This window comes from Eptatretus burgeri, chromosome 1 (assembly GCF_056783735.1).
Source record: "Eptatretus burgeri isolate ZD-2024b chromosome 1, Ebu_testis_v1, whole genome shotgun sequence".
In the NCBI taxonomy this organism is placed as follows: domain Eukaryota; kingdom Metazoa; phylum Chordata; class Myxini; order Myxiniformes; family Myxinidae; genus Eptatretus; species Eptatretus burgeri.
Genome location: NC_140961.1, coordinates 152,596,142 through 152,609,984, shown reverse-complemented (window position 1 = coordinate 152,609,984; position 13,843 = coordinate 152,596,142). Strand labels below are relative to the sequence as shown.

At 36.4% G+C, this 13,843-nt stretch overlaps 1 protein-coding gene across 1 annotated transcript in view; it reads right to left on the bottom strand.

Moving 5' to 3' along the window:
• Window positions 1–13,843, bottom strand: part of LOC147035768 (extracellular calcium-sensing receptor-like) — a 100,314-nt gene that overhangs the window by 33,478 nt on the left and 52,993 nt on the right. Inside the window, exons 8-9 of the mRNA XM_085869402.1 lie at window positions 3,922–4,076; window positions 3,480–3,753 (exon numbers count right to left, since the gene is read on the bottom strand). Of these exons, the coding sequence (XP_085725528.1) occupies window positions 3,480–3,753; window positions 3,922–4,076 (429 nt within the window). The remainder of the gene's footprint in view (window positions 1–3,479; window positions 3,754–3,921; window positions 4,077–13,843) is intronic.

Sequence of the window (13,843 nt, the reverse complement as noted above, 5' to 3'; positions counted from 1 at the left end):
AAATATATATATATATATTCTTCTTCTTTCGGCTGCTACCGTTTGGGGTCGCCACAGCGGATCATCTGTATTATCCGCATAGTGATTTGGCACATGTTTTACGCCGGATGCCCTTCCTGACGCAACGCTGGTCACCTCTTACGACACAGGGATATGGTACACCTATTATAACCGGGCTATACACCAGCCCACTATACTGGTACTTATTTCGCCAACCTCGGAAGGATGACAGGCTGAGTCAACCCCCCTGGTGTATTAATTCAGTGGCCCAACGGGGCTTGAACTCAGGACCTTTTGGATCCCAAGCCGCTGCCCTAACCACTGCGCCAACACCAGGCTCATATATGCAGTGTGTGTGTATGATGTGTATGATATATATATATATATATATATATATATATATATATATATATATATATATATATATATATATATATATATATATATATATATATATATATATATATATATATATATATATATATATATATATATATATATATATATATATATATATATATATATATATATATATATATATATATATATACATATATATATATATATATATATATACATATATATATATATATATATATATATATATATATATATACATATATATATATATATATATATATATATATATATATATATATATATATATATATATATATATATATATATATATATATATATATATATATATATATGCAGCCTGGTGTTGGCGCAGTGGTTAGGGCAGCGGCTTGCGATCCAAAAGGTCCTGAGTTCAAGCCCCGTTGGGCCACTGAATTAATACACCAGGGGGTTGACTCAGCCTGTCATCCTTCCGAGGTCGGCGAAATGAGTACCACTGTACTGGGCCGGTGTATACCCCGGTTAAAATAGGTGTACCATATCCCTGTGTTGTAAGAGGCGACCAGGGTTGCGTCAGGAAGGGCATCCGGCGTAAAACATGTGCCAAATTAATATGCGGATCATACGGATGATCGCTGTGGCTACCCCGAACGGGAGCAGCCGAAAGAAGAAGAAGAAGATATATATATATATATATATATATATATATATATATATATATATATATATATATATATATATATATATATATATATATATATATATATATATATATATGTAGAAAGAGGGAGAAAAATGGATGTATTTGTGGGAAGTGAGGAAAATATATGTATATATATATATGTATATGTATATATATATATATATATATATATATATATATATATATATATATATATATATATATATATATATATATATATATATATATATGTATATATATATATATATATATATATATATATATATGTATATATATATATATATATATATATATATATGTATATATATATATATATATATATATATATATATATATATATATATATATATATATATATATATATATATATATATATATATATATATATATATATATATATATATATATATATATATATATATATATATATATATATATGTATATATATATATATATGTATATATATATATATATATATATATATATATATATATATATATATATATATATATATATATATATATGTATATATATATATATATATATATATATATATATATATATATATATATATATATATATATATATATATATATATATATATATATATATATATATATATATATATATATATATATATATATATATATATATATATATATATATATATATATATATATATATATATATATATATATATATATATATATATATATATATATATATATATATATATATATATATATATATATATATATATATATATATATATATATATATATATATATATATATATATATATATATATATATATATATATATATATATATATATATATATATATATATATATATATATATATATATATATATATATATATATATATATATATATATATATATATATATATATATATATATATATATATATATATATATATATATATATATATATATATATATATATATATATATATATATATATGTATATATATATATATATATATATATATATGTATATGTATATATATGTATATATATATATATATATATGTATATGTATATATATATATATATATATATATATATATATATATATATATATATATATATATATATATATATATATATATATATATATATATATATATATATATATATATATATATATATATATATATATATATATATATATATATATATATATATATATATATATATATATATATATATATATATATGTATATATATATATATATGTATATATATATATATGTATATATATATATATATATATATATATATATATATATATATATATATATATATATATATATATATATATATATACACTGGGCGTAGTGGCGTGCGCCTGTAATCCAGCTACTCGGAGGCTTGGGTTGGAGGACCGCTTGAGGATGGGAGCTCTGCGCTGGGCCACGCTAGGATAGCGTGTCGGGCAGCCTGGAATCATGGCGAAACCCAATGCTTCTCTCTGCCTCGTAAGAGGCGACCAGGGTTGCGTCAGGAATGGCATCCGGCGTAAAACCTATGCTAAATCAGTATGCGGATCATAACGGATGATCCGCTGTGGCAATCCCTAAAGGGAGCAGCCGAAAGACGAACAGCAACATATATATATATATATATATATATATATATATATATATATATATATATATATATATATATATATATATATATATATATATATATATATATATATACATACATGTATGTACGTAATATGCATAAAATTTTGTGCACATGCAACAGCATCTAAAGGTAGACATTTGGTAATAACTCTGCGTGATAGGTCTTCTGGGAGCTGCAAACGGTGTGTGTATTGTGGCGGTGATGTCACGACATTTGGTTCAGGTCAGAGAACGAAATTAACTATCATCATTGCACCCGACCACAAACCATGAATGACTCCAGATTATGTCTGGTTAAGTTGGATACAATGTTCCACTTGCAGGCGGCACTTCCGCTTTAATCACTTATTGCTCCCGGTATCGTGCAACAAGGACTGTATGTAACTCAGTGCCTGTGTTTTCAGCTCTCGTGATTGGAGAGTCGTACAGAATTTGCTTCACACTCGCAGCAAATGAGGTCGATCTTTCCAAGTTGTTTCGTCATTTAGGTCAAGAGAGACTTACATTTTATTATTATTTTACGAGTGAGAGTTTATATTTTATTAGTTGTTCATGAACAAGCACTTACGATCCCTTTACCATCTCTCCACATTGCTGTGATTTCAGCCCGTTGTTATTTCATTAATTTTGTTGGAATTAGTGTTGAACTCGATTACAGTTTTACATAATGAAGAGAACATCTGCAGACAGTCAAAAGCTAAACTTGTGGCATTCCTTCAACAGCATTTGTGGTAATTGTAACAAAAATAATTCGTTATTCACCAAGGTGATGCAAGTTCTTTTCATTGTACACCTGTAACAGGCCTTCATGAAAACCAATGCAAACTCCACTCCTTTCTGCCTCTGAAAGGAATTGTGTTGCCCCACTCTGACTGTAGTCGTTGTCGGCTGATAAAACACCAACGTAGAGCCAAGAGAAGTGGTTGATGAGCCGCACGATCGCCGACACCTGATGTTGGTCACTCTGCATTGTGCGTAGGAAGAAAGGAAACCGTTTCTTGTCGCTCAGACATTTGCAAGAAGCAAAGTAGCTCACCTTCAACAAAGAATAGAACATTTTCTTTTAATCACTTGTAACATGTTTGTGCACTTTCACATTATTTAAATTTTCTCAAAGTTTGCAATATCAACCGATCTTATGAAACTTTCAAACCTAGAATTTCCTGAATTTTAAATAAAGGAAGGGCTCAAATGTTAAGCAAACCTGTGGGAATGACTGCAGTCCTAATATAGATGCCATGGTGATAGAAATGCTTGAGCTGTTTTGTCCAACGAGCACCCGTGGGTTGCATTTTGTTCTGTTATTTTGTTTCAAAACCTCATTCTTCACCAATGTGAGTGCCGCCAATTCTCCTCTCACTAAGTGGTAGCAGGAATCATAAATCGTGTGTCCCAGTGTCAAATTTGCTAGTATAGAAGAATTTCTGTTTATTTCTTGTAAAGCAAACATCATAACAATTGCCCGCCGAAAGTATCTTGAGCTAAATCTGAGGAACAAATCATTGAGGAATTGTATGAAAAAACTTAAAATATGACATTTCATCAACAAATGATTTTGAACTCTTTCAGCCACAAAGTGTTTGAGTCTGTGTGCTTGCTTGCATGTGACAGTGCAGTATGAAGGGAAAATTTTTCACCATCTTTTTTCACATTTGGTAAACTTTGAATATAAAGGTGCTTTAAGCAATTACTCATTCTTGTTGCCAAATGTTTCTTAAAGATCTTATTATAGTTTTTGGTATTTGATATGTTGTGCCAAACACAAAATTGTTGGACTATTGAAAAATTAAATTGACTTCAAAACAACTTTTCAGATTAAAAAAGTGATCAATTTATCTTCCACCGACTGCACATTGCCCCACTGGAGGAGAAAATCTCACGGTTCAAAGTGAAGTTCAGATAATGATGGATTTTATTATTATAAAGGAACAGGTGGTGAGCTCACTTAATGCAGGAAGGAAGTTCGGGCTTCTTACGAAATGATGATCGTTGTATTTTCACTCCGTGGTGAATCGGGAAAATTCCTCCGATGTTCACATCTCCCATAAAACTGATCGGTTGAAATACATTTCCAGCCTCAAACTGGCATTCCCCAAACTGCACTCTTTGAGCCAAACACGTACACAAAATGAACTGTGAAATGATTAAACATGGGATTCCACCAGTCACTAGTTGTGCAACCATAGCGCCTGAATTGGTCAACTCTCACTCGCAACGATCAGCCTGGTGTGTTGAATGGCAACTACTGCCTCAAGTTTATGTAACAACTTTATCATGTCCCAATTGTGCAGATAATTCCTACTTTTTTATTCACAAATTAATATTGCTACCTTCTACCACGTTAATGCAAAAATCATTTGTGGAACATTCAATTATTTTTATTGGGCACTCCGTTGGGATAGGTGACAATCACCGAAAGAGTCATTACTGTTTGATGTTATCAAAAATATTGTTGCTGAATTGATTTACTATTTTAAAAGCATTATATCGCAATTACATACCAAGGAATTATATATACATATATATATATATATATATATATATATATATATATATATATATATATATATATATATATATATATATATATATACACTATTTGAAAAAATATATATACTATTTAAAAAAATATATATATATATATATATATATATATATATATATATATATATATATATATATATATATATATATATATATATATATATATTATAAACATACTATATGTATATTATATCCAGTTGGACTCACACATTTTAGGGAATTATACTTTGGGTAGTCCATTCTCTTTTTAAGACAGTGTCGTTAAACATAAGAATTACCTGTCATCTGGTTTTATTGAACCCTCTCTTTCTCTCAATTAATTCTGTTTCAGATCCTTTGTTCCTGTCCCTGGTAACAGCAATAGGTCGCTTTGCATCCCGGCCCTCAACATCGACAATGAAATCGGATAAACTTTATATTCTCGATTCAATGAGGAGTGGAGCACAACGTTTTATGCTTCCACTTTCTGTTTGCAAACTATCTTGTGTCCTGTTCGATCATGGATACTGCTGTTTTCACTTTAAAATGCGCTTTTGAGTGGTCTGATAGTCTGCTTTTTACATGGGAAGTACCCTACATTTTTCTTTGTTGACATTTTGTGTTGGAGCTGTTTGGTATGCCACAACTTCTGCCTCTTTCTGAGGAATCCTTTGTGGAGGGAAATGTGATAGAGTTCCTGGAGATCTTCTCTCCCTTCACTTGTGCAGCACTCGACCACTAATTCATTGATCTCTGCATAATGCATGGTTGCTGGAATCATCTTTGCTGTGAAAATGGCATTGCAAACGATGCAGTACCCCCTGTATGTTTGAGTGCGAAGTTGTTATGTTTTTACGTTGCCAGTAATCACTCTCTTCTTATTTGCGAAAGACAACGAGTTATCATCAGACGAGAAGCAATCCTGGCAGAAGAGTCCTCTGGCTGAATGTATTTTTGCTCCATGGCACAAACACTAATGATTCACTCTGAAGGCAAATCACCATGGTGATAGTTTACAGTTGAGTTAAAAATCATCCCAGGTGAACCAGATCAAAAGCAAGTGCACATATCTCGAAGCTATGCACCCAGCCCTCTACTTCTAACAGCATTGCCATACTGCATCTATGCTCCAATGCCAAGCTCACAACTCCCTCCGATAAGTGTGAACCACAATCAATATCTGCAAAGTATTCATTAAAAGTATGCATAACATCTTAACTGAAAGTTGAAGCCACATTACGTATGACAATGCAATTTTTTTGTATGCATTGTCGAGGATTGTTTTAGAGCTAACACACACAACATATAACAAAGGGAATAGGATACAATGAGAGGCAGAGGGTCACAGAAAACAGTGGGGAACACATGTTAAGAGATCTGTGAAAGGGAGAGGGATGGAGCAGGGTACACGGGGGAAACAAGATTGTCACTGCAGGGACTTCGAGGAAGGAAAGCAGGGAATTTGAAGGAGGTGTGTTTGGGGTGGATTAACGGGGGTAGAAAAGATAATTGTTTTGGATGGGGAAAAGATTTGAGGTGGTGATAAACAGCTGTTTTTAAGACCTGGAGAGAAAAGTTGGAATGAAGAGAGTGGAGGAGTTTGTTCCACAGGTGGGAAAAAAGAAGAATAAAAGACTGATGGTGAGCAGTAATTCTTGATTTTTGCAGTTTCACAAGTCGGGGGTTGCTGTGAGACCTTGAGGCCCTGCGGAAATATAGTGGGGTCGGAGCACATACATAGCGGGGGGGGGGGCGTGGGGCCAATGCTGAAGAGGATATGGTAGAAGACAGAAAGAACACTGACTTGTCTGCACTGAAAGAGTGGAGACGGAAAGACTCAGCTTCATCACGGGAGATAACAATGATCCAAAAAGCCTTGGTTTCTACAGCATGAAGCCAGGTTAGGTGTGAGGCAGGAGCACCCTCCCAGAGAGGAGAGCAATACTCCATGAGGCTGTGGATGAAAGCTTTGTATGAGGTAAGGAGCTCAGATGTACCAAGGAAGGACTTTGTATGAGGGAGGATACCCAGTTGGCCACTGCCTTTGGAGGAGTATGGGAAGTAGATTGGGACCATACTCTGTGCAGAGTGTTGATGCTGCTTAAGCAGTCTTCTTGGCTATTGGGAACAATCCTGGACGGGTCACCACTCCGACACAGTACACCAGCCTGCTGGCACTCATTTTGCCGACCTTGGAAGGATGACAGGTTGAGTTAACCGCACCTGGTATTAATTCAACAGCTGTGTGGGATTTTAACTCAGGACCCGAGGATCCAAAGCTCGCCACCCCAACCATTAAGCCAACACCATGCTTTGGAGGCCAGCTTGGAAATGTGGCTTTCCCAGGAAAGATCATGGCAGATAGTGAGTCCCAGAAGCTAGAATGAAAGGACCTCTTCCAGAGGATTGTTGAGAAAGTGGATGGGGGTTTTTTTCCAAATGGTCCTTTCATAGAGACATAGTGAGAGTGTGAGATTTGTCCGGATGGAAAGATGTGTTCCAAGTGTTTGACCAGCTTGTGTAATTATTCAGCTCTGCAGAGATTGAAGAGGCTGCTGACTACCGATCTGAGGGATGAGAGATGGTGCGACAGAGGGTGAAATCATCAGCAAAGAGATAAAGAGGATTTTCCAGAGTCGGAGATTTCGTTGATGAAAACCAGAAAAATAACAGTCCCAGAATGCTGCCTTGAGGAAATCTAGCCAGGACAAGAAGAGTGGATGATAGAATTCCATGACGAGCCACGTGTTGACTGTGACAGGAGAGGATGTCCGGGAGCCATGAGTGGAGATAACCTTGGATACCAAAATAAGAGAGTTAAATAAGGGTGAGCAGTGTAGGGTGCCAGACCATATCATAAGCTCACAAAATGTCGAGGGTGATGGCTCTGATCTCATGCTTGGTGTTCAGGACCTCCATCCCTTGTTGGAAAAGACACAGACAGCATATCCAGGATAAAGTGACCTGATCTGAATCCAAATTGATGCTCGGAAATCCAGCCATTGAAGAAGAGGAAGGAATTAATGTCGGAAGAGTTGATGGATTCCATGACTTTTTTGATGATTCGGAGTAGCAGGCAGATTTGATCTGTTGTTGCAGGGATTTGTTTTTGCACCTTTTTATGCAGAGTGGTAAAGTTTGCTGATTTTGAAGCAGATGGAAGATGACCTTGAGCAAATTAGAGGGTGAGCAAGAGCAGCAGAGTAGGTTTTTAGGACACGTGGGCTGATGCCATCTGATCTGGTTGCAGAATCAGAGTTGAGGCTTGACAGCAAACTCTCTGCCTTGTCAGGAAAAATGGACACAGAGTCCAGGAAAAGCTGGGTGTGGCTGGGTTAGGTACAGTAGGTGCAGAAAGTGATGGTTTTGGGAGAAAATATTTTGAAGCAAACACAGAGTTTAGGCATTCAGCCTTTTCATGGGCAGTGTCAGCTCTGCAGCCAGTAGAGGGAAGGGAAGGGGATGGAGGCAGAACGTACGTCAGAAACGACATTAAGCAGATGCGACCAGGATTTGGAGGAGGGAAATAGGATTGAGAGTTCTGACTTGAGATTGGGAAGATGTTGTTTCCTGGCTCTCCTTTGGGTAGACTTGTTTGTTCTCACTTGGTCCGAGCTGTGTGGAGGAACGGAGATTGGCTTCAATTGGATTTGCTTTCCATGAGGTGAATGCAAGTTGTTTCAGGACAACTGCTTCGTCACAAGCTTCAGTGTGCCATGGTCGGGGGGATGTGTAGGACAACTGAGGATGAGATGGGATAAATCTGTGCATGAGAGAGCAAATTTCTTTGAAAAAATTCCCAGGATGAGTTGATGTCAGAGAATGTAGAGATGGCAGACCAGTCAAGAAGTTTGATGGCTGCTTGAAGTCCCTGTTCGTCATCCTCATTGAAATGCCAGACTCGTCGGTGCTGAGATGGTCTTCTAAGAAATGCCACAGAGGTGTCCACTTTAACAAGCATATGGTCAGATCAACCGATTGGAGCAGGAGAGCAACTGCTGATATTTGCAGGGAAATTGGTCAAAACCAAATCACAGGTTGGGAAGTTGATTTATTGTGTCAGTCCCAATGAGTTGCATAAATCCTCTTTTTTGAACTTCTTTCTCAAAGCCTCGTTCCAAAGGCTCTTTTCAAAATCTTCACTGAACCTCTGACAGCCTCCACTTGTGGCTCGTTTGTAGTAATGTCCTGCGGAATGATTATGGAGTTCTCAGAAAGGGTTTTTTTATCATTCTTGCAGCTCCAAATATCATGGTACAATTTCAGCTTTATTCAATTTCCACATCCTCTTGATCCCATTTTTCAGATCCTGATATTTGGTCATTTTCCTCATTTCTGTCGCATTTAGTCCAAAGCCATTGGGAATTGAAACCTCGATCAAGAATGCTGACTTTTCCTTTTTGTCTTTGAGCACAATGTCTGGACACAATGCTTTGTTTGCAATGTCCACACTTGGCGGGATCATATTGTCACACATGAGCATTATATGTTCATTATCAAGGAACGGATTTGGTTTGGGTTTCCAAGACTGTTCTGGGACCGAGATGTTGAAATATTTATAGATGTGCCAGTTGATTAATCCACAGATGCTGTCATGTCTTTCTGTGTACAGCTGTTTTGACATGAATTTTTCTTGACTGTTTTGTCATACTTTCTGTTTTCTCCCGACAAAACTTGCATTTTTCCGATAATTTAAATTGCCAAGGGTAATATTTGTATGTCATAAATTCAGTTTGAAGGTTGATATAATATTTAAAATTGGTCAATATTTGGGAGATTAAATCAAATTAATTAGAATGGCAAACAAAATCATAATCTTCTCATGGCCACTTGAAAATAAATGTCTGAGAACATGGAGCACACAGCGGCCATAAAGTTGTCATAATCCAAAATTTTCTGGGGCACACTTTAGAGCCCCAGACCTTATGACATAATGCCTTTGAGCTTCACACTTGTATGTCTCTCACCCCTCCCCCACACACACACACACACACACACACACACACACACACACACACACACACACACACACACACACACACACACACACACACACACACACACACACACACACACACACACACACACACACACACACACACACACACACACACACACTTTTCTCCATGAGAGAGATGTTTGTCGGTCCGTCTGTCTGTCTGTGTGTTGCCAACAAAGCCTCACCTTGTTTCTCATGATGGTAAAGTTAAGCTTTCTCCATTATTGTTTATAAAAATTATATGTTTGTCTTCTTCTCTGACAGTCTTTCACGAGTTAGTATACCTTGATATGATGATGTAACATTCACATTTTATCATTTCAAAATTCTTTCAGGTGTGAATCTTGAAAGCAACGCAGTGCAACCACATATAGTACCCAGAACTAAGGAAAAGGAAATGAGTACTTTCTAATTGCAGTTCCAGTAACCAACATCTCAGATTGTCCCCAATGATCTTTTCTCCCCTCGTTAACCCTCCACCCAAAACTAATCCCCAGTCCTTCCAAATTTCCAGTTTTCCCTCCTGAGTGTTTCCTTCTGTATTCATCTTGTCCACCCCATGCATCCTCTCCTGCCCCCCATTCCACCCCACACACATTTTGTCCAAGTGTCCCTCTATCTTGGCCTTCCACCCTGCTGTTTTTGTTTTCCCACTCTCTCAACAGTTCATTTGGTCCTGTTCCATCCTGATTCGTTCACTGTGCTATCCCTTACACGAGCCTCGACTATGAATTAAAAAAACCCAAAACAGGTGGTCAAATTTTGTCATAAAGAGATAATGTGGTCAATTGTGAGCTTCCACAAATGAACATGCAAAAGTCAAGTTGTTCGGGTTCGTAGCACCACTGTAAACCACATTGACAAGTCAAGCTGCTCCAGGCTGGTACCTGTCTTAAAGTTTTAGATGTTGACGTTTATACTCATATCCTCCCTTTGAACGATTTGCTTCTATTGAAAAAAAAACAACACCTTTGAATCCAGCATACATACCTCATCTCCATCACTGCCCCACATATTGTTTGCTTTCACTTTCAGTGGCTCCATTATAGGAGCAGAAGAATCAAAATATCCAACAACAGAAAACTTTATACCACCTGTAATTAGAGCAACCCACCGAATGAGGTCAGACAAAGCAGGTGGGTCTCCATATTCCTCCAAAAACAATGTGTTCCCTTGATTGTTCAAGAAAATAACCTTCCTTAAGTAAAACATTATCTGTGGAGGTGACCAAGAAGAGCAATAAACCTTTACACAGTTTTCTTCTTTTTTACAATCACTTATTACATAAATACCCCTGCACTGAATGTGGAAGGAGTTATGTTTTCACCCCTGTCTGTCTGCTTTCTTGTTTGTTTGTTTCTGTTTGTTCGTGTGCAAGATATCTCAAAAAGTTGTCGTCGAATTCGTACGAAATTTGGTGGACACGTTGCCTCTCTGAGAAGGAAGAATTGTTTCGATTTTGGTGAAGATCTGGAGCTGGTCCGACTACTGGAAAATTTTAAGTGATTCTTCACTTTTGAGAGATCGTGCTGAAAATGATATATAGCATGATATCTCAAAAAGTTGGGGACAGATTCGGGCGAAACTTAATGGAGAAGGTTGGATGTGTCGCAAGGATGAAATGATTCGATTTTGGTGAAGATCCGAATCCGGATCTGGATACGAGAATTATTTAATTTTGGAGCTATTTTTCACCGGTGATATATCGGGCCAAAAACAATACAGTTCTGTGTAGCAGTATACTTCAAAAATGTATTTGGTCCGATATGTTCTCATGGATCAAGCATTACGTGGCGGAGGTGTGCGCTTCATCGAGTGCCCTTCTATTTTAACATTGAAACCAATGGGAAAATTTTAAATGCTAATATATATATTTGTTTCGTGTCATTAGAGAGTGGGAGTGGAAAGAAAAAATGACCATACTTATAGACTTCGTCAAAAAGGTTTTTCACGAAATGAACATGTAATTCGTTGTGGAAATAGGACAATGTTTGTTTAATAATTTTTTTCTTAGCTCACCTAAAACATAGTTCCGGGAGCTTTTTGGTTGGCGCGTTGTGCTTCAGTTAGTCCGTCAATCCGCAAATACTTGCAACTTCTTCTTTGAAACTCCACATACAGTTTTGATGAAACTTTGCCGCAACCTTCATCACCCTGTATGTACCAAAGGTTTTCATGGCAATAAAAAATCGGGCCCGAAGAGGGACTACGGGGGTTGCCCCCCAAAATAGGTATTTGCTTTCTTCTCAGGAACTATACAAGCAATTCCAATGAAAGTTGACCACAACCTTCATCATTCAAGATGTACCAAAGTTTGTTCACTGCAAAAAAATGGTGTCTGAGGAGGTCTATGGATGGACTTTACTGCGGGGTTGCACCCCCAAAAATAGGTATTTACTTTCTTCTCCGAAACTGCACATGCAACTCCGATGAAAATGAACGTCAACCTTCATCACCCGTGATGCACCAGAGGTTGTTCATGACAATTAAAAAACTTGAGGTCTAATGTCGTCCAAGTGAGGGTTGCACCCAAAAATGTGTATTGCTTTCTTCTCCAAAACTACACACACAATTTTGATGAAACTTGACCACAACCTTCATCACCAGTGATGTACCAAATTTGTGTCTAACTGGGTCTACGGGGTGGGCTCCCCCCCAAAATAGGGACTTGCTTTCTCCTTCAAAACTACACACCCAATTTTGATGAAATTTCATCACAATCTTCAACACCCATCATGTACTAAAGACATTGAGTAACACCATTTTTGTACTAAAGACATTAAATGTTTGTTCATGACATTAAAAAAGTGGGGTCAAAGAGGGTCTACAGGGTGGGTTGCCCCCCGAAAGAGGTATTTACTTTCTTCTTAGTAACGACACACAATTCCATTGAAACTTGATGACGACCTACATCACCCATGGTGTATCAAAGTTTATTTATGACGTTAGAAAAATCGGGCAGTAGTGGAGGGGGGGTTTGCCCCCCCCAAATATGTATTTGCTTTCTTCTCCGAAACTACACACACACACACACAATTTCGATGAAATTTAACCAAATCACCTTGACATGATGTGGTCCATCACCTTGACACATCACCTTGAGATGATGTGGTCCATCACCTTGACACATAACCTTGACATGGTGATGATGATGAAACTTTATCACCTGTGATGTACCAAACATTGTTTATGCCATTTAAAAAATTGAGGTCTGAGGGGATCTATACGGGGTTGCCCCCCGCCCCCCCAAAGGAAGGTATTTCCTTTCGTCTCAGAAACTCCATGCACAATTTCAATGAAACTTGACCACAACCTTCAGCACTTGTATTGTACCAAAGTTTGTTCACACTATTTAAAAAAACAATCATGCTCAAAGGGGATTTATGGGGTCGGGATTATCCAGCTAAATACTGTAATATTGGTCCATTTGAACATTTTGCTGATTCCGTTCCACGTTGACTTCTTCCTCAGTTTTGTTGTTCTTCCATGTGAGCGTCCAGGAGTATTTGTCCTATTTTTTTAATTATTGCCGTATTGAATTATATTTTATATTTTGGGGACTGATGTTGAATCAGAGGAGCAGAGGGAGTGGATATGGGTTAGG